Below are 19,095 nucleotides of genomic sequence, written 5' to 3' on the forward strand. Positions count from 1 at the left end.
CAGCCGCCGCGACGACCAAAGCCCGCCAATTGCCAGAGCCAGGGCCATTCCTCTAACACCGCCCCTGGAGGCACAGGCGCAGACAGAATGTCGCGCCTCAATGTGGAACAGCCGTTTCCAAACACAGTAACGAGGCTGTGAGGCACATCGCGCACTACGCAGGACCAAATCATGGCTCCCACCACCAGGAGGGACAATACTCACGCCAGAATGCGGTCAGGAGGTCAGGCTGCGGCCAGCGCCTTTGCCAGCAGCTCGCCAGTGCCTGGCCAGCGCCTTGCAAGCCCCCACAGCCCCCACCATCTCGTTCCACCCCAATCCTCCAGTTTCCCCACGGGCGATCTTTCGGCCTCGGTTGCGTCCCACCGACACTTTTTCTGCGGTGCGCAATCATCGCACTATGATGTAGCATTGTTGTGACTTCTTAAAATGGAATCACGATCGGGGCGGTGGCTCCCCACTAGACATTTGTGTGCCCAGCAGGCAGTAGCAGCGGCCCAGACACTCGCAGTCCCACCAGATCACAACCAGACACTCTTCCCTATTCTTTCCGTTTCACCCTCGGACCTCCTTCCTTCCTTGTCTGTTTGTTTCTGACGCACGTGACCGCCGACAACAATTAAAAATAGTATAGCGAAAACAGTTTTGCTATCCACTCTTCTTCACGATGGCCCAACGAGACTTGACGTTCAACGCCCCCAGACGACAGGTGTCTAGCGAAGAGGAAGGCGACGCCAGAAACCCTTTCACAGGCCCCAACGAGGTCGACGAGTCCAGCTTCGAATCCCAACAGCGCTCCAGCGCCACCTCCTCAGAAGAAGACGACATCAACCGTGAGTACGGACGTCCGTTCAACGCCTACAACGGCTACTACGCTCAGCACGACGGCACCACCTCCAAGCTCCTCTCCAACGACAACTCGTCTAGCGAAGATCCCTTGGCCGGATCAAACAGCGGCTCCATTCCCCCTCCTCCTCCCAGAACCTCCAAGCACACCTACGCCGCTATGGGTTACGCCAGCACACCCACCAATCAGATCAACGTTCCATCCGAGTTCGACAGGTATCCTTCTATGGCTGGCTCAAGAGTGGTATCGTCGACGTCCTTGAACAACTTGGCGGCTGGCGCTCCTGCTGGTGCGGGTGCTGCCAGCACCCAGCACAAGTCGGATGGCGAGTCGTCGATATCATCGAACCCGTTCTCAAACGGTACTGATTTCAGCCCCTTTGGTGGCTATCCGGCATCCTCCTTCCCCCTCCACATCGACGAAAAAGAACCCGACGACTACCTCCATAACCCCGACCCGATCGCCGATGCCAACTACGACAAGAACAGATTCATGGCCGACTTGAAGAACATAGACAAGCGCTCTTTGGGTGGCTTGATAGGTCTCGTTGTGCTTCTCATTGCCGCCATCGTCGTGTTCATCTTGTTGCCAGTGTTGACCTACTCGGGAGTTACCAGTCCACACAAACCGGAATCCTACGAGATCTTGACCCATTACAAATACCCCCTTCTCAGTGCTATCAGAACCAGTTTGGTAGACCCCGACACTCCTACTGATGCACGCACTGCAAAGGCCAGAGACGGTTCTACTTGGGACTTGGTGTTCTCGGATGAATTCAACATCGAAGGCAGAACTTTCTACGAAGGAGACGACCAGTTCTTCACCGCTCCAGACCTTCACTACGATGCTACCCATGATTTGGAATGGTACGACCCAGATGCCGTCACTACCTCCAAGGGTACCCTCAATCTTCGTATGGACGCCTACAAGAACCACAACTTGTTCTACAGATCCGGTATGGTCCAAAGTTGGAACAAGTTCTGTTTCACTGAAGGAAAAATTGACATTGCCGCCAGATTGCCAAACTATGGTGGTTTCTCGGGTTTATGGCCTGGTTTGTGGACTATGGGTAACTTGGGTCGTCCTGGTTACTTGGCCACCACCGAAGGTGTCTGGCCTTACTCTTATGATGCCTGTGATGCCGGTATCACCCCCAATCAATCTTCTCCAGATGGTATTTCTTATTTGCCTGGTCAAAGATTGAACTCTTGTACCTGCAAGGGAGAGTCCCATCCTAACCCTGGTAAGGGTAGAGGTGCCCCTGAAATTGATGTCATTGAAGCAGAAGCCGATACTGCAATCAACAATGGTGTTGCTTCGCAATCTTTACAATTGGCTCCTTTTGACATTTGGTACTATCCTGACTACGATTGGCTTGAAATTTACAACCTGTCGGTCACCACCATGAACACCTACACTGGTGGTCCATTCCAGCAAGCGCTTTCGGCCACAACAACTTTGAATATCACTTGGTATGAAAGAGGAAATGTTGCTCATAATTTCCAAAGTTACGGCTTCGAATATTTGAACGATGATACCAACGGTTACTTAAGATGGTTCGTGGGTCAAGACCCAACTTTAACCGTCCATGCAAATGCCTTGCATCCAAATGGTAACATTGACTGGAGAAGGTTATCCAAGGAACCCATGTCTATTATCATGAACTTGGGTATCTCCAATAACTGGGCTTACATTAACTGGCCATCCCTTCATTTCCCGGTCGAATTCAGAATCGATTATGTCAGAGTTTATCAGCCACAAGGTAAAGTTCAAGTTGGATGTGATCCTCAAGATTACCCAACCTACGACTACATCCAGCAACACTTGAACATTTACGAAAATGTCAACTTGACCTCCTTCGAAGACGCTGGCTATAAATTCCCTAAGAATAGATTGTTAGGTTGTTAATTCTTTGGGTATTCTGACATGACGACTAATGAATTTTCCCTTCAAACTATCCTGATCACAGCTTAGTGCTGAGTGATCTTTGTATTTCTTAGTGTTTTTGGTTTTCTTTGTTGTACCATAAGTTATTTTCTCGATCAAAACTACATACTTTAAATCGACATTCTTATAGAACTCCTCCGTAAATTGTTTGGCCATAAACTAACGGAAGTATGGACCATACACGTTCCAGATCTTCCTTACTAAACTAATTTTAGTTGGGATGTCGTACTCTTTATTGTTTAATTCGTTCAAATCTCTTACCCAGTCCTTAGATAAACTCTTCGGTAAAATTAGCTGGGCAATGATGATTAAGTTGACAATTTCAATAAGCAATTTACCTTCATAGTTTCCTGGAGTATCCTGTTTAGCACCCAAGTTAATCAACAAATTCTCAATGTTATTCAATCCCTTCAAGCAAAGAATATTGACTTGTTTACCATTGATGGATATCGGCTTGGCACCGAGGAAGTAGTTCCAGAGCTTATATACGATAAAAATGGATGGACTTATGGAAACGATACCAAACACCAATTGTTGAGACTTTAACAATTTGTCAATACCGTTAATTGCCAATCCTCCATCAACCTTTGTCTTTTGAATTTGAATCAAGATCGATCTGATTAAGGATCCTTTGAGAATCGAGGTAACAGGCAGACGTATTTGGTCTTCATATTTCGACATTAACAAAGTCAAGTCTCCATTCTGAATTGATTGATGAATTTGTTGTTTGTCAATATTGGTTACATTTTCATCACCGAGAAAATCGATCACCATTCTTTCAAGGGAGTCCAAGTCTGATTTCAAAGATTCTTTAGAAGTTATACTCAACTCGTCATCATGTCTCAATATGTTAAGCATATCGTTTACTGGCTTAACCAACCAATTCTTGAAAAACCCGTAAACGGTGTCGACGAAGTTGTGCTTGAACCAGTGAATGATTTCATCCTTGTTGTTGTACGCGTTAATAGTCTGCGAAGGACCATACACAACTAAAAGGAGTAACAATGGCCAATAACGAGTCAAAAATGAAGGCTGTTCACTTTGGGTTGGGGTTTTGGACAACGTGTTGACTTTTCCTAAGAGCTCGTTAATTTTCTGGTTTTCTGATCCTTCCGTCTTACCCAATAATTGCTCAAGGTCTTCAATGGTTTTTGATTTGTCGTTCAATTTCATTCTGAGCATATGGTTAATTTGGTCAGTGTATGCTTCAATCTGCTGGTTAAGCTCAGCAATTTTACCCTTGATTTCGTTATTAACCAAGTTGAAGGGAGACTTCAACGCGGTTTTGACCATGTGCTTATACCTCTGGAGGGAATTGCCCTTTGAGATATTCAACAATGCCAAGGTGGGGTTGTTTTTGATCAACACTGTGCTGAGGATTGCTTTGCCAGAGGAAAAGAGCACGTTGAAGTAGTGTTTAGCTCTGATCCAATTGTTGTAGACCAAATTGTCCTCGTGAATGTTACCATTGGAGGAGGTAGTGAAGTCGTACAGATCGTTTCTAGCCAAAGTGTCTTTGACTTTCTCGAATAAGGATATGGTGAAGCTGTAGAGCTTGAGCGGAGTGGTCTGGACCAAGTACACCGCCTTATTGGTTCTTGAATTGTAGAGATCCTCCCAGTATGCCAAGTTGCTTTTGAGCACTAACGTCTTATAGATGAGCGAATTAGCCAAGTTGAGGTTGAGGGTCAAAAGAACGTAATAGTTGATCAATTGTTGGGTGGTATCGTTGATCTTGGCGATTCCGGCACCATTGTCGCTGGGCGTGTCCACCGTGGTGCTGTAGATGTGGGCAATCTTTCCCAAGTCGATGGAGGACACTCGGTCGAAACTGAAGTCTTCGACCCCCAAGAGGTAGTAGAGCTGCTGGAAGGCGTCCAGTAAGGTGTTGAAGGCGTCTGCCTGTTGGGCGCTAGCCTCCAGCACGGCAACCGTGTCTTGGGAGTACTTGGCTAGCTCATTGGTAAGGAACGCGCTGGTCAAGGAATTGACTTCCTTGAACCTGGCCTTGATGCCTAGTGAGATGCGGTTATTGGAATTGATGGAGCGTAGCACCCGCGACGACTGGGCCGAAGGGGGCCGGATGCCTGGTGTTAAAAAGTCCATTGGGGTTTTTGATGGTGGGATAGCAATTTTGGAGATGTTAATGTTCGCACTGGTGTGCGACCGCAACTGGCTGCAACTGGAGAGATAGAGGTGGGATGGGAGAGAGTTGGCCTACAAGAACGACTGGAGTGTCTATGTGGCGATGGGGATGGTGGGAACAAGACAGTCCAGATGGGCCAGACGGGCTTGTTCTACAGTGTAGCTGTTCGCCTGGGGTATTACTGTAATATCATTAGATCTAGGGAGCTTGAATATCAGTTGCGAAAAGCATCGTAGCAATGAAATTGCAGAATCTGGGAAAGATAGAAGTTGTCGAGTGTATCGTGAATAAAAGGGTTAATTAGAGTAATACAGAGCAGTCCTGGTAGGGCAAACTCTCAATGAGGATTAAATTGGGAGCTGGTGTTCCTTTTCGCTATTCCTAGCTTAGGATCGCGAAGAATCCACCAGGAAAGTCAAGTAGAGTTCACAATGTGATATGAATTGAATAACTGCAATTCAAACCTGTTTTAGTCTCTTTTCACTGCCCATTTGTGTCCTGGTTTGGGAATCAATTGCAAACAGAGCCGTTGCTGAATAAGCTGATCCCAGCATTAATTGAACTACTTGAGTAGTTTTACTTTGAACTTATTGGATTAGTCTGATAAATGGATAGTGCCAGGTATGGTTCACTCAGTTGAACTAGAGATATTTTGGGCCCGTACCTGGAGTCCTCCTAGCTTGCAACATCCTCATGGCTTGCAATTGGCAACACTTGTACCAAAGTGACCTGGAAGACAATCAGTGGCCAAATTGGATTCCATTATCGTTCATTACTGTGGGTATCTCTCACCTTCTTATCAGATCAATGAACTCGTGTGATGACTAGCTTGCGATACAAAATGACTCAAAAAGAATACCGCCCATCCACTTGATGAATCTTGGTTGGCTATCATTTCTTACGCTTTGATCATTACTTTCTTCATGGTCATCTTGTGGTCTACACGGTCTCCGACCTGATCCAGTCAGCCTTTATCCTATCTACTGGTCTATTTATTCGTCGTCTTGGTTCTTGTCATCCAATACACCACTTTCCTTGATCAAAGTGTCGATGTCATTATCGCTCCAAACTTTGTGGATGACCTTGCCAGGATGCACTTTGGACAAGCTCAAGGTGGCAAATTCAAGCTTATCGCTGTTCAAGGTGGAAGAGTCCATGGTCTTGGACAACACCTTGATGGCCAACTCACAGGCATCTTTCAAAGACAAGTCGTCCTTGTAGTCTTTCTTCAACAACGTCTGGGCAGCCGAGTTGTTGGCACCGATGGAGGTGGCCTTCCAGCCGGAGTAGTTCCCGGATGGGTTGGATGTATACAATTGGAACTCGTATCTGTCGTCGTAGCCAGCGTACAAGAAACTGACACCAAACGGTCTCAAACCACCGTGTTGTGTGTAGCCTTGCTTGATGTCACATACCCTCTTGATCAAGGTCTCGCAAGGGATCTCTTCGTTGTAGGTCTTCAAGTACTGCTGGGCCTGCACTCTGGCGTTGTTGACCAAGATGAAGGCATCTGCGGTCATACCAGCCACGGCACAGATCATGTTGTCGTTGATCACATAAAGCTTTTCAGCGGAGCCGTCGTTGTCAAATAACTTGGAGGTGACCTTCTTCTCACACGCCAAGACGACTCCCTCGGCTGACAATATGCCAATGGCGGTTCCCGCCATGGAAATGGCTTCCTGTGCATACTCCACCTGGTACAATCTCCCTTCGGGGGAAAAGATGGTGGTTCTGGAATCGTATCTTCTCGACATGTTGGTTGTGCAATTGGTCCACTGGCAGGGTGTGGGGACGGATGAAGGGGCAAAAGGGGAGGGTGGGTGTATTTACTGGAGGGAAGTTATGGTGGCAACTGGCCGGTTTTTCAGGCCCAGATATTTTGGGGCGCGCGCACGACCCGGCTGTTGCACCTACTCCCACCAAACTGCAGTTGGTTTGGGGTCAAGCCATACTTGCAACAAACCCTGCCACTGCCAATGAAGATCTTCGTCAGTTCGGTCAACATCCCTATTGGGTATATCCGACCTCACTTCCCGTCGCTCTACTGGCCGCTTGGGGCCTCCCTGCTGCGCTACCAGCAGTCGTTCCTCTACTATGGGGTGGATATCTGGCGGTTCACCGTCTACTGGAGCCTCATCATGTTTGGCGGGTTCTACATCGTGGCGGCATTGATTGCCGTGTTCAACGTGGAATTCAATAACCGCCGCCACCACCTCCAGCCGCTGAGTCGAAAGCGTGCTGGTACTCTTATATTTGGGCTTCTTTACGTGGTGATAGGTTCGTTCAAGGGGTTCGTATCGGGGGCCGTGGTGGGGTTGATGCTCAGTGCCATCTATAGGGCTGGAACCTTAAGCATGAGTACTTGGATCCCGCTCAGTTGGGCCATTGCAGCCGTGCTTTTCGATGTGTGCAGCTCTTATCTGACGACCCTGTCCGTGATGTGAGCCAGCTTTTCCGCCATAGGCGGTAAAACAGACCGTGAAAATTGGTTCAAGCATCTTGAGCTTTCTTTTTCTGGACGTGCATCGAGAGTACCATATACTCGATAGCAAACCAACAGATACCAAGTATAAGACGGTGGAAATGATCGGACATTTAAAGGACCGGCAACTCGAAATAACTAGTACTTCCAGGTCAAGACTCGAATCAGCAGCAAGTCAGCGCAAAAGCGGATTACAGCAGTTCTGCATCAGCCAAATATCAGCTCAAGAATCAATGGCATCTACTTTGCAGATTGCCGTTTAGGCTGTCATCCACTAGCGTATGGCTCCTCGCCGTGGAAAATATGAATCCTATCTGCAAAGCCTCCTCAAGAAGTGTATCGCGGCATGTTATAACCCCCAGCTAATGTCGTCAGCTTACACCAGGAAAGATTTTAAAATAGCCATTTTTGCCTCACATTACACCTCCAGGTGATTAGATCTACACCAGTGCAATTTACTGAGAAAAGCAGCATCTCCTCAATAAACCGAAGCTTCATGTGGCGCCATACCCCAAACCATTTTGAACCTAGTTCATCACTGCTGCACACTAAATGTTTCTACATTTGACTCAGCACCGCATCACAAACCAATTAGTTCAATTGTAATTGTTCCTGACAAACAGATAGCATCTATTCTTGAACATTGCCACACGATCGAAATCATTCGATTATCAGCCGTTCAACAAGTATCGTTTACAACGGTGGTTACCCACTGGATTTTGAGATTATCCCGAGTAATTCAAAATAAGTCTCTCGGAGTTTCACTATTTTTTACCATTGCCCATCTCACTTAGCATCGGACATTCTCCGCAGTTCCCGCTATTAGTGGGGCAGAGCACTCAACTTCGCATATTTCACACAAATGTCACTTCAACAATTGCCCGTTGTAGTTCCGATACATTCTTCCAGTTCAATTCTCATTGCATATCGATTCAATCTGGGCATCTATTATTGTGCAAAACATAATCCCATTTTGTTTCTCTTAATTGGTATTTATCCCAAATAAACCTAGACCAGTTCTGAAAATCTATTATATTAGTCAATTTACACTAGTGGCAGTTTAATGGCATTGTGAAACTGCCAACTCCAGCTAAATGGTATACTCTATAAAATCCATAAAATTTCTATATACTTTTCTGGGCTTCGACACAGAGCAACCCTTCATCGATGGTTGTCGCCATTAATGACATTCCCGTAGTAGCTGCTTCCATGCATTCTGTAGGGAAGTCCCAGCCGGAAGCTCTAACTTATGGGTTTTGAAATGGCCTTCGCACGATCTAATCTGATAATCAATATTGTGCACTTCATCTCCACAAAACACCACTAACCAACCATAATTAGGACACCCCCATCACCAATTCCCTCCACATATCCATCCCTGCCATGTCATTCGATTACCTATCTGTGCCTCCGTTGCAGCACGAGTTCTCCATCCGGCCCACGAAAGCCACAGCCTCCCACGGTCTTTCTATACTCTCTCACTACCTGGTCAGCAACCCCTTGTCCACATTGCTCAATGCTTACTTGAACACCAATGGCGTTACCAGTACCGTTTCTACAAATACCTCGGCTACTGTGTACTCAATAGCCTCGAGTGCTATTAAGGAGCTTCGTTCATCCAACTCGTTTCTCACCAAAGCACTGGAGACTTCTGCATTGTTTCTGAAGGTCCGAGCAGCCGTCCAGGTATCGATCATAAATCAGGACTACGACATAGCCCTTCAGTATCTCAACGATTACTCGGCCATCGTCAGCTTTTCCTCGCAGCCGAAAGACCACGCCCATTTGAGAGACAATGCCTACCTCGAGTTCTTGTTCTACCAGTTTGTTGTCAACGTTTACCTGACTATATTCCCGTCAAATGATCCTTTGAAGTACAAGGACTCCAACGACACGGGAAGCTTCAAGTCCTTGGATGGTATATACAAGAAAATTGCGTTTTACCACAATAGAAACGAGTCACTATTAGCATCCTGCCCTCCAGAAGAACCCATAGAATCCGATGATGAAACTAGTGACGAGGTATGCACGGAATTGAAGTTTTACTGGCTTTCTAAGATCTTAAATCTTGTGGTTCAGTTCAAGAGGCTCGATTTTGAGGATTTCTACAAGGATTTTATATCTATTTTACTTGCATCTGACAAGTCCATGAAGTTCTTTGTCAATGAGTTGGGTGTTTTGAAGTCACGCATACTATCGATGTTTTGCATTGTGATTATCTTCCTCAAACCTTTCAAGGATTTGTCCTTGCTTGATATCGACAAACTGGACCTAATAATCAACTTGTACACTTCGGACGAGCAGTGTTACGAATATGAATTGTACAATCAAATCTTGGTCCCTTTACTGCAGTCCAACTTTGCATTGGTCAAAGCCAATTTGACCTTGAACGAAGGGTTTCTCAATAGATTCTCTGCCGAATTGGGGTTCAGTGTGCCTGTTTCGCTTACGGAAAGCTCTCAATTGTACGGCAAGACTAAATCTACATCAGCCCGGTCAAACTCACAAATATCTCCACATGCAAGCGTCTCAAACAACCCAGCAGGCACCACTGTCAATGGCAATAGCCCTAAAGCTTTCCTCCAGTACGTGAGCTCCATTATTGACTACAAGAATTGCTTATTGATATTCTCGGTTATCAAGCAAATACCTCGTTTGAAGTTAATGAAGCTCTTAGGTTACAATCTTCAAGAAACCAGCGAGCAGAAAATAATAGAAATCAACGAGCAAATTCTACTTCTTATTTCCAGTCTTGGGCTAGGTAAAATCGGGATTGGCTACCAATTTGATCAAGATATATACTACAATAATGGATCCAGGAGAGAATTGGATGCAGAAGAGTTGCAGGATGGATTGGACGAGCTAACCAACGAGTTGAGGGCCGAGAGTATAGCCAAAATGATGAAGGGTGTGCTTCTAGAAAAGCTTCTTGCCCCATAAGATGAACTACACCTCTATCAATAATAATGCATGTAATGAGTAATCAAACTTTTCTAAACAGTTTGACTATAATAAATATGGTTGATGCTAGCTAAGCTCTATGTTAAATGAGTTCTGTGCCTGTTCATTCAGTTGGTTCTGTCTCGCTCCATAGTACTCTTCCTATGAGTTCCATCATTTTGACCCTTCCAGCCAATGCGTTAAACCGGACCTTCGAAATGTCCAAACTGATAGCCTCTTTTTCCAAGATTAATCGTTTGATTAGGTAGCAGGTAATCATGACTAGAAATACCCCACAATCATCAAAATTATCCTGCTGGTCACACTTCATTTTTATCACTTCTATGGGCCTGTTGGACTTGAGGATTCCTTTACACGATTGTAGTCTTCGGGTCAATTCGCCCAACAACTTATCTGTACTGGAATCGCCCTCATCAATGGTCATGGAATCGTAAATGTACAAGCGGTTCTCGAGCACGGAGAGAAGGCCCAATGCCCAGTGATCTCCGTTGTTGACCTCCTCCAAGTCAATATCATCGTAATCGTCAATAAAATTGATAGGAATGAATATGAATTTCAGCTTCTTCAAATCATCCAAAGGAAGGATGTTTTCTATTTCGTCACTAACTGGAAAATGTAAAAATAACTGGACCAACGAGGGAAAAAGCAATTGCACCTGGTGGTTGAAGGAGCCCTTTTCCTTCAAGAAGGTCTGGTGGATGAGCTCATACACGAATGAAATGTTATTATCGTTGAGCCATTCGCCAGGCAAAATGTGATCTAGATCAGACTTGTATAATGCAATTGACTGATACTGAAGTATTTTTAATTCCGAGCTTGTGTTAGAACTCTGTACCTGGCTGGAACTCTCGGTTTTGACATGGCTGATGATCCGTGAATGCAACTGTTTGAGATCAGATTTGGCTAAAAAAGGATTGAAGATCTGAGATCCCATGGCTGATTCCGAGCCTATTTGTTGCTGTCTCTTCACCTGGCGAGCCCGAGCTGCGTTGATTTTCTTCTGCTGCTTAATCTCCTTTTTTTCCAGTTTGCTCAAACGCTTCTTGGGGCCTCCCTGCCCGGCCTCGGGGTCCACTTCGGGATCCTCCTGCATCGGATTCTCTGGTAAGACGATTTCCCACGGCAATTGGTCAAACCCGTTGCTTATGACTTCGGCCCCCACTTTTGATGCTTGGAGGCTGCTGTCAAAGCAGAATCCCTTGGCGTCGTCGTATACAATCGCCGGCATTGTCGTGGATCAGGGTCTTGGACATGACAGTTAGATTGGCGACACGCGTGATACTGGTGCGCGTGACTAATGGTCACGTGCTAAACTTCTCATCAGCCAATTCTAGAGATCCAAACCTATACTGCAAAGGTCGCCACAATGTTCGGACTCAAGAGCAGAATGGGCCTTCGCGGCTCGGTGCTCCTCGGCTCCCGCTGTCTAAGCATCCAGACCAGACCGCCTTTGTCCACCTACAACACCGGTCAGCCTACGCATGAGACCAGGCCCCACTATCTTCCCACCCCAGGCAACCTAACCCCAGGAATCAGCGCCTTGGAGTACTACACAAGAAGATTGGAGCTCATGAAAGATCTTCCGCCCAAATCAATTGCCATTTTGCAGGGAAACCAAGTCAAATACTCTTCAGGAAGTGTATTCTATGACTTCCAGCAAGACAACGACTTATTTTATCTCACTGGGTGGTTGGAACCTGATTCGATGGCTGTGCTTGAAAAGAAAGGCCTGGAGGGGGACGATGTGATCCTCCACATGCTTGTGCCCCCAAAGAACCCCCGGATGGAGCTTTGGGAAGGAGAAAAGCTGGGATTGCAAGGTGCTTATGACTTCTTCAACGCCGACCTTGTGGAAGATATCAACAAAGCCCCTCAATATATTGACCTGTTAATTTCGCTGAATGATTATATTTATTGGGATGATAGGCTGGGCAAGCGCAACGCCTCCAAGTTTTCAAACTTTTTCAATTTGGGTGGAAAAGAGTCAAAATCTGGAACCATCCAGACTATCATAGAAAAATCCAACAAAACAAAAATTGCACTTAGTCCTTTGGTGGCCAAGCAGCGGAGCATCAAGTCGGAAGCCGAAATACAGGTGATGCAAGCGGCTGGTCAAATTTCAGGACGTGCTATCAATAAGGCGATAGCTAAGGTGGGTTCTCCGTCTCCATTGTATACCGAAAAGACCCTTGCAAAGTATTTGGAATACGAGTTTGTCAAAGGTGGGTGTGACAAGCAGGCTTATATTCCAGTTGTTGCTAGTGGTAAGAACGCCTTGACCATTCACTATACCAGGAATGATGATTTGCTTTACAGAGACGAGATGGTGTTCATCGACGCTGGTGGAAAGCTCGGAGGATATTGCGCTGACATTTCGAGAACATGGCCCAATAGTCCAAATGGGTTCAGCGAACCACAAAAAGACATCTACCAAGTGGTTTTGGATGTCAACAAGAAGTGTATTGAGTTGTGTGACGAAACGAAGGAAATGTCTGTTCATGACATTCATGAGCATTCTGTCAAGTTGTTGACCCAAGGCTTAAAGAACTTGCCTGGGTTCGCTGCTGTGACTCCCACTGATGTTGTTACCACCTTGTATCCTCACTATATCGGCCATCATTTGGGATTGGACTTGCATGACATTCCTTCAATATCACGGTTCCAAAAGTTGGTCCAGGGTAATGTTATCACCATTGAACCTGGGTTGTATATCCCCCAGGATGACAAATGGCCCAAGCATTATCAAGGTATTGGGGTTAGGGTTGAAGATGACATAGTCGTTGGTAAAAACAGTGACGATATCTTGAATTTATCTGCTGGGTGCATCAAGGAGGTAGAAGACATCGAGGCGTTGATAAGTAAGGGTGAGGTTACAACTCCAGGCGCTCACGAAGAGTTAATCATTTTGGATATTTAATAGATTGTACATATCACTAACTATATACAGGTGTCAAATCACAAGATATTCATGTAGAACTAACGACCAATGTTCAACAACAACGAGTTCTTGCTGCCAGCATCTGAGTCGGAGCCTTTACCACTTGGTAAGTAGGAAACGTTAGGAGAATTGGCCAAGGTTTGGGCAATGTCCTTAGAAGCTTCCAATCTTCTGATCATTAACAAACCATCACCTGCCTTTGCCAAAGCCTTGGAGACAGTCTCGGCACTTTCAGCTTCACCCTCGGCTCTGATGACGTTGGCCTTTCTCTCCTGCTCAGCCTTCTCAACCAAGTACTTGGCTCTTTCGGCGTCTTGTTGGGCAATTTGCTTCTGCTCCACAGCCTTGGTGAACTCCCTACCGAAAGTCATGTGGGTGATCGAGACATCTTCCAATCTGATGTTGAACTCATTTGCTCTGGTGGACAATTCTTGTCTGATTCTGGCGGAGACAACTTCTCTTTGGGTAATCAACTCAGCTGCATCAAATTGGGCAACGATGGACTTTAACACTTCGTTTCCGATGGCTGGCAACACTCTTTCGTCGTAGTCCAAACCCAAGCTTTGGTAAATAGTAGGCAACTTCATCACTTCAGGTCTGTGCAACACTCTCAAAGTCAAAGACACGTTCTGTAAATCTTTGGACCCAGTTGTGGTGGCAATAGTCTTTGGTTTGGTTCTGNCATCGTAGACGATGGCCTTTTGGAGCCATGGTACCAAGAAGTGAGTACCTTCACCAATCACCTTCTGTTGAACACCGTTCAATCTGTCGAAAATGACAGCTCTCTTACCACCTTCGACATCGTAGATAGCAGATTGGCCAAGAGTAATGGCAATACCTGCGGGAATAGCGATCTTGGATATTATTTCTGCGATTCTGGAAGACATGGTGGGATGAAGGGATTACTACTAACAAGCCGCCACTGTCTTTGAGTGCGGTGGATGGGGTGGGTTGCAGGTTGCGTTTTGCAGGTTGCGCCACCCACTCCCACCTTAGGCCAGATAGTCGGTTGCGAAGTTTGGATTAGAGCACTGGCGGGTTGACCAGAGCGTAGGAAGAGGGTAAGGCTGTGAGGAAAGGAATTGTTGCTACCATGTATTGTTAGGCAGCATGGTGGGACATTTCGGTATTTTTTGGTAATTTAGGAGGGCGAGCAGCTTGAATCAATGGAAGAGAATCAGAAGAACCATGATACAAACATAATGTGACTTTTGGGTACGACACTTCCAATGCAAAAAATCTTCCTTTATATCTCCTCACACTTGTAATTGATATCAATACTTCTGGAAGACGAATCCAGAAGGTTATCGTATTAGGGGAAAAAAAAAAGTACGGTTTCCAACAAGATTATGACTAAAGATAGAGATAGATAACAATTAACTCGTAAATTCCATCGATCTTTTTATTTAGGAGTCGAAATCGATGTTTTGAGTTTGGCTATTTTTTGAACTAATTCTATAATTTTGCAATATTTTTTTTGTCTAATCTCGTTTGACCCACACAATGAATCTTAGATACAACAGCCCTTTAGGGGTCTATTTTAATCGGAGGCTTATTGCCAGATTTTGACAGGCACCTGGATGATACTTCGGGCAAAACTAAGTTCTGGTTTACTTTTTCTCACTCTGGTAAATATTGAATTAGATTATGCTCGGTTTCGGATATAAATACTTGCAAGGACTTCACGGAAAAAGCCAAATCGCTCTATCTCCGAACTAATTGCCGATTCGAGCATTGTATTGCTTCATCTCGCCAATGAATGTAAACAGTGATAAGTCCGCTCTTGTACCCCACATTCCGTGCCCGCTGCTCAAGTCTGGATTCGGGTCATCCCCAGGCAAAGAAGTAAATCAAAACATGGTAGCGCCAGCCAGGTTTGTGTCATATCTATTGTTGCGTCGATTATGCCCGATATCGGATGCACTCCGCGGGAACTAACGATCCACTGGGCCTACTAGTGACTAACAATTAGCGTAGTATTGTTAAAATCTAGTATACAAAATCAAAGGGACATGATGGTAGGAGGATAATTTGCCGGGTATGAGTAGTATCCGCAACAATGAAACTCATGTCGCCGCGATACTTAAATGCAATCAATTATCAATAAAGTAAACCAAGGTCCATGCAGCACCAGCAGCCACGGAACCCGTGGCTACCATTTGTAGCCCCTCGAATAGCTTCTTATGGCGTGGACAGTCATCACCCAATGAAATAGAGGTCTTGACATAACCGAAAATGAAAAGGGTAATCAACATAACAAGCACAGAAATGAGCAAACCGGTCTTGACGAGAGTGGTGAAAAAGTATGGTACAAGGGGTACGAAACCACCAAGGAAATATGCGATACCAATGGTCAATGCCGAGGTGAATTCTCTGCCTTCGGCAGGCTCTTCCAACCCTTTTCCGAACCTGATGACAAACTCAATCAAACTCTTGGGCTGAGCATCCAAATCTTTCAAGAACGACCCGATGGTTTGTTCGGAGGCACCTAATTCAAACATGATTTCGGCGGCTTCTTGGTTAATGCTTTCTGGTTTCTTGAAGAACTGTAATTTTTCCTTCTTGACTTGTGACTTGTAGTATTCCGACTCCGATCTGGCAGCAAGGTAGCCACCCAAACCCATGGAAATGGCTCCGGAAACCAACTCGGCCATACCACCGGTGATGACCAACTTGGAGTCACCCAAGGACGACAAACCGGCGGTCAAGGCAAAAGGAACCGTCAATCCATCGGATAAACCGATGATGACATCGGACATGACTCTGGGATCAAATTTGTTGAAGAAACCCTTTTCTTCCTCGTCTTCGTCGTCCAGCGCGTTGACGCTCTTGGCAGCGTTCAAGATGGCCTCCTCGTTGACGACTTCTTGTGCACGGTCTTGGTTGTCGGTGGAGCCGTATGGGGACTGGTTGTTATCTAACAAACGGTTGACTCTGTCCAATTCGTCATCGGACTTGTTTTTGGACAAAAGGCCACTGACCAGGTTTTTGAGAGCGACCAATGACATGGTGGGCTATGGGAGACTGTGGCTAAGATCAATTGCTGAAGGCAGCAAGATTGGTGGATGGGATGGCAGACGGGCGGGAGCGACAGAGACTCGATGATGTCCAACAAGCACTGGTGGAGGATGGACAGAAAGAAGCAAACAGATAAATTTGCAAAATTAGCAAAATGGTGGTTGATGTTATGAAATAGCCCTTTGCAGATTCTTATATATAGTGTAGTGCAACTATTTCGTTTGTGGTTGTGCGCAGGCGTCCTGCAGGGCGCCCGGTGCTTACATTTGATGGCGGTATGATTGGCTGGGATCGGGGAGGGTGCGGAAAATACCCTTGACAGCGATGGCCAAGGCTATCGGCCACACTACAAGGGATGGCGTTTCAGGGACGGCACGACCTAGGTATGTAAGCTGGGTTGGTGGCTAGGCCGAGGGAGGGCAATGGGAGGGCCATGGTTCCAGAATATGGAAGGTGTCAGCATGGCTGGGGCTCACCTGGTAGGCGTCTGTGGTTCAAGGCAGGTGTGGACGTCCACGCTTTGCTGCGTGGGACTGCCCAGGACCCTGAGATGGGCCCATGGCGGGCGTTGGGAGGATTGTGGTGGCCCGTGAGGTTTCGGCATCTCCAGTGGTGGTAAGTATGTATAGGTGTTTGGTGGTCGAGTGTAGAGTTCCTGGTCAGTTCATGGTCTTTTTCTGATTTTGGGGCAATGCGATTTTGCAGTTAAACGGTGGGTGTCAACTGCACTTATACTGAAAGCTGGGAAACTTTTCAGACGCGAGGTATGAGCAGACGGGAACACTCGGATGGGATTGCGAGGAACGGTGGTTGCAGGTTCCAAACTGCTAGGATGCGTAGACCACAATGCTATCGCCAGTTTGGTCCACCCACCACGAATTCTCAGCTTGGAGCCTGCGTGAACGTCCTCCAGCATCCTCCAACATCCTGCACCCACAATTATGGAAGACGTTCTTGGATGATGGAAATCAAGTTGTACCCGCAAAGAAGGTGATGATCCCGGTACAGGCATTAGTGGCAATACGCCGGCACCGGACGCCATGGTTGGTGCTTCCGTTGATCTGCAAAGTGCCCCCACGGACCATGGCCAGGCCCTAAAACGAGTCTGGACCTGATGGGTACCTGGGGAACACAAAACAGGGTTGAGCCTCGGTGGGGGCGCCCCCACAAACAATGGTCAGAAATCCTCAACAAAATCGGTGTTAGCAAAGCATCCGAGGATGGGTCGCCGAGGGCTTAGGACTCGGGGACTTCTCAGAATGGATTTATGGTTTATTTTCTGCCGGTGACAGACCACTCGTCCCATTGCCAGGACTTAGGCGCAGCCTTTAAGTGCACTGTTGCTCGCTATACCAGGCTTAATTTTTGAGGTTTTTTCTGTAGGAGGAGTAATAGCTATGTTTGCAGCTACATCGATAATATTATCAAAATTTTAGTCATAATATTTAAAATGTACCCTAAGCCGGGATTTACTGATTCAGATATGAACCAAATATATGATATCCCTTCTGTTCGTAAAGTTATTAATAAGCTAGCTATTAAGTGTATTTGCATAGATATACTGTTAACCAATCTTGATAGAACTGATGTTATATGTTGGGATATGTCGCATACGTTGGGCACTTAGAATACTCGTATTTACTGGGGAGCTATCTAAAAAAATAAGTATTCAACTGGCCTTGTTGGGCTTTGTGCAAAACCCGAGCCTCAGCTTTCATCGAATGCCTGGTACCAGCTCACCGATATTAGTAGTCTCCCTTGTGGATTGTAACCTTACGGATGTCATATCAATATCAGGGTCATTGGAATAGTCACATGACTTGTTTCGTGAATTAGGTCCGTTGGAACATACCCGAAATACGAGACTACATTAGGGTTAACGACATTCAGCCAGACACGCGACGGAGACATTAAGGTTAGTACGACTCAATGATCAATGATTAGTAAGAGAGAAGGCAGAGAATGTATCGTAATGAAGCTTGGCAGCCGCAGTGACAATTTACTCTCAAACGGTAGAATCAATAATGAGAAGAAGATCAATATCGGAGAGATATCTTGGAGGAGTGTAATCAATCACAAATTTAAAAGTGGTGAACCGTAAAATTATGTTATAAATATACGGTGGTATAAGCACACGGTATTTTGACGAGATTTATCGGGTGCTCAAGTCTACTGATAAAGTATACTAAATATCGTTTCAACAAAACTTCCATCTAAAAGTCTCATACTCTCGGTGATAATATTTCACCTGCACACAAGGTTTTGTAAAAACGTCCCTAGCACCTAACATTATATAATGTTATTATCATTTTTATACAAATAAATAAATCTGAATTTTTCATTGTATATTCTGCTACTATAATGATTCAATGTCCAAAAGGTTACCTTCCTTTGGAGGGTGGGATTATCTATAATACTGTAATATACTTATACCAGTGTATTTTTCTTAGTTATTAGAGGCTTTATTCCCACAGAGAATAAAGATAAACTTAATAATAACAATCTTTAAGATTATAATTTTTAAATTATGGCCCAAAGGAATCATGGTTCGGCGGCGTTGTGGGTGCAATAATAATCTAGTAACCCAAATTATCATATAATGAATATTCTATATTCAAGTAAGAACTAGATCATGACTCTAGAACGTGCTTAGAACTGTGAGTTGATGAGGAATATCGGTCTGTTAACGGGTACCTAGAGACGAATACAGAGACAGACAAAAGATATGGAACAGGCAGAGACAGATAAATATAATG

The 19,095-nt window shown here is 45.5% G+C and overlaps 10 protein-coding genes across 10 annotated transcripts; 4 read left to right on the forward strand and 6 right to left on the reverse strand.

Annotated features, from left to right (window-relative positions):
- Positions 1-667: 667 nt before the first annotated feature.
- SKN2 (Skn2p) lies at positions 668-2,755 on the forward strand (the record flags this gene model as incomplete). The annotated part of the gene is made up of 1 exon (XM_020206766.1): positions 668-2,755. One exon carries the CDS (start codon positions 668-670, stop codon positions 2,753-2,755), a length of 2,088 nt encoding a protein of 695 aa, XP_020064331.1.
- A 198-nt stretch (positions 2,756-2,953) lies between these two features.
- Positions 2,954-4,900, reverse strand: CANTADRAFT_52366 (uncharacterized protein; the record flags this gene model as incomplete). Its single annotated transcript, XM_020210073.1, has 2 exons — positions 2,954-4,246; positions 4,316-4,900. The coding sequence occupies 2 exons, from the start codon at positions 4,898-4,900 to the stop codon at positions 2,954-2,956; spliced, it is 1,878 nt and encodes a 625-aa protein (XP_020064332.1).
- A 1,032-nt stretch (positions 4,901-5,932) lies between these two features.
- Positions 5,933-6,694, reverse strand: PRE9 (proteasome core particle subunit alpha 3; the record flags this gene model as incomplete). Its single annotated transcript, XM_020210877.1, has 1 exon — positions 5,933-6,694. One exon carries the CDS (start codon positions 6,692-6,694, stop codon positions 5,933-5,935), a length of 762 nt encoding a protein of 253 aa, XP_020064333.1.
- A 222-nt stretch (positions 6,695-6,916) lies between these two features.
- CANTADRAFT_51857 (uncharacterized protein) lies at positions 6,917-7,384 on the forward strand (the record flags this gene model as incomplete). The annotated part of the gene is made up of 1 exon (XM_020209996.1): positions 6,917-7,384. The coding sequence occupies one exon, from the start codon at positions 6,917-6,919 to the stop codon at positions 7,382-7,384; it is 468 nt and encodes a 155-aa protein (XP_020064334.1).
- A 1,682-nt stretch (positions 7,385-9,066) lies between these two features.
- CANTADRAFT_39215 (uncharacterized protein) lies at positions 9,067-10,347 on the forward strand (the record flags this gene model as incomplete). The annotated part of the gene is made up of 2 exons (XM_020208790.1): positions 9,067-9,887; positions 9,990-10,347. Coding segments are annotated over 2 exons (1,179 nt in total), but the record flags the coding sequence as incomplete, so codon positions are not given.
- Positions 10,348-10,486: 139 nt separating this feature from the next.
- ULP1 (Ulp1p) lies at positions 10,487-11,611 on the reverse strand (the record flags this gene model as incomplete). Its single annotated transcript, XM_020211681.1, has 1 exon — positions 10,487-11,611. One exon carries the CDS (start codon positions 11,609-11,611, stop codon positions 10,487-10,489), a length of 1,125 nt encoding a protein of 374 aa, XP_020064336.1.
- A 159-nt stretch (positions 11,612-11,770) lies between these two features.
- Positions 11,771-13,300, forward strand: CANTADRAFT_52362 (aminopeptidase; the record flags this gene model as incomplete). The annotated part of the gene is made up of 1 exon (XM_020210072.1): positions 11,771-13,300. The coding sequence occupies one exon, from the start codon at positions 11,771-11,773 to the stop codon at positions 13,298-13,300; it is 1,530 nt and encodes a 509-aa protein (XP_020064337.1).
- A 59-nt stretch (positions 13,301-13,359) lies between these two features.
- Positions 13,360-14,208, reverse strand: CANTADRAFT_21975 (prohibitin subunit; the record flags this gene model as incomplete). The annotated part of the gene is made up of 1 exon (XM_020206767.1): positions 13,360-14,208. One exon carries the CDS (start codon positions 14,206-14,208, stop codon positions 13,360-13,362), a length of 849 nt encoding a protein of 282 aa, XP_020064338.1.
- A 1,206-nt stretch (positions 14,209-15,414) lies between these two features.
- Positions 15,415-16,329, reverse strand: CCC1 (Ccc1p; the record flags this gene model as incomplete). Its single annotated transcript, XM_020209986.1, has 1 exon — positions 15,415-16,329. The coding sequence occupies one exon, from the start codon at positions 16,327-16,329 to the stop codon at positions 15,415-15,417; it is 915 nt and encodes a 304-aa protein (XP_020064339.1).
- Positions 16,330-16,644: 315 nt separating this feature from the next.
- On the reverse strand, positions 16,645-17,746 carry CANTADRAFT_26219 (uncharacterized protein). Its single transcript, XM_020207690.1, has one exon. It carries the CDS (start codon positions 17,379-17,381, stop codon positions 17,004-17,006), a length of 378 nt encoding a protein of 125 aa, XP_020064340.1. The 5' UTR covers positions 17,382-17,746; the 3' UTR covers positions 16,645-17,003.
- Positions 17,747-19,095: the final 1,349 nt, after the last annotated feature.

Source organism: Suhomyces tanzawaensis, assembly GCF_001661415.1.
Source record: "Suhomyces tanzawaensis NRRL Y-17324 unplaced genomic scaffold CANTAscaffold_4, whole genome shotgun sequence".
Classification (NCBI taxonomy): Eukaryota; Fungi; Ascomycota; class Pichiomycetes; order Serinales; family Debaryomycetaceae; genus Suhomyces; species Suhomyces tanzawaensis.

Coding starts and splice junctions, on each gene's coding strand:
- CANTADRAFT_26219 (XM_020207690.1), bottom strand. CDS start 17,381: ATGGCGTCCGGTGCCGGCGTATTGCCACTAATGCCTGTACCGGGATCA.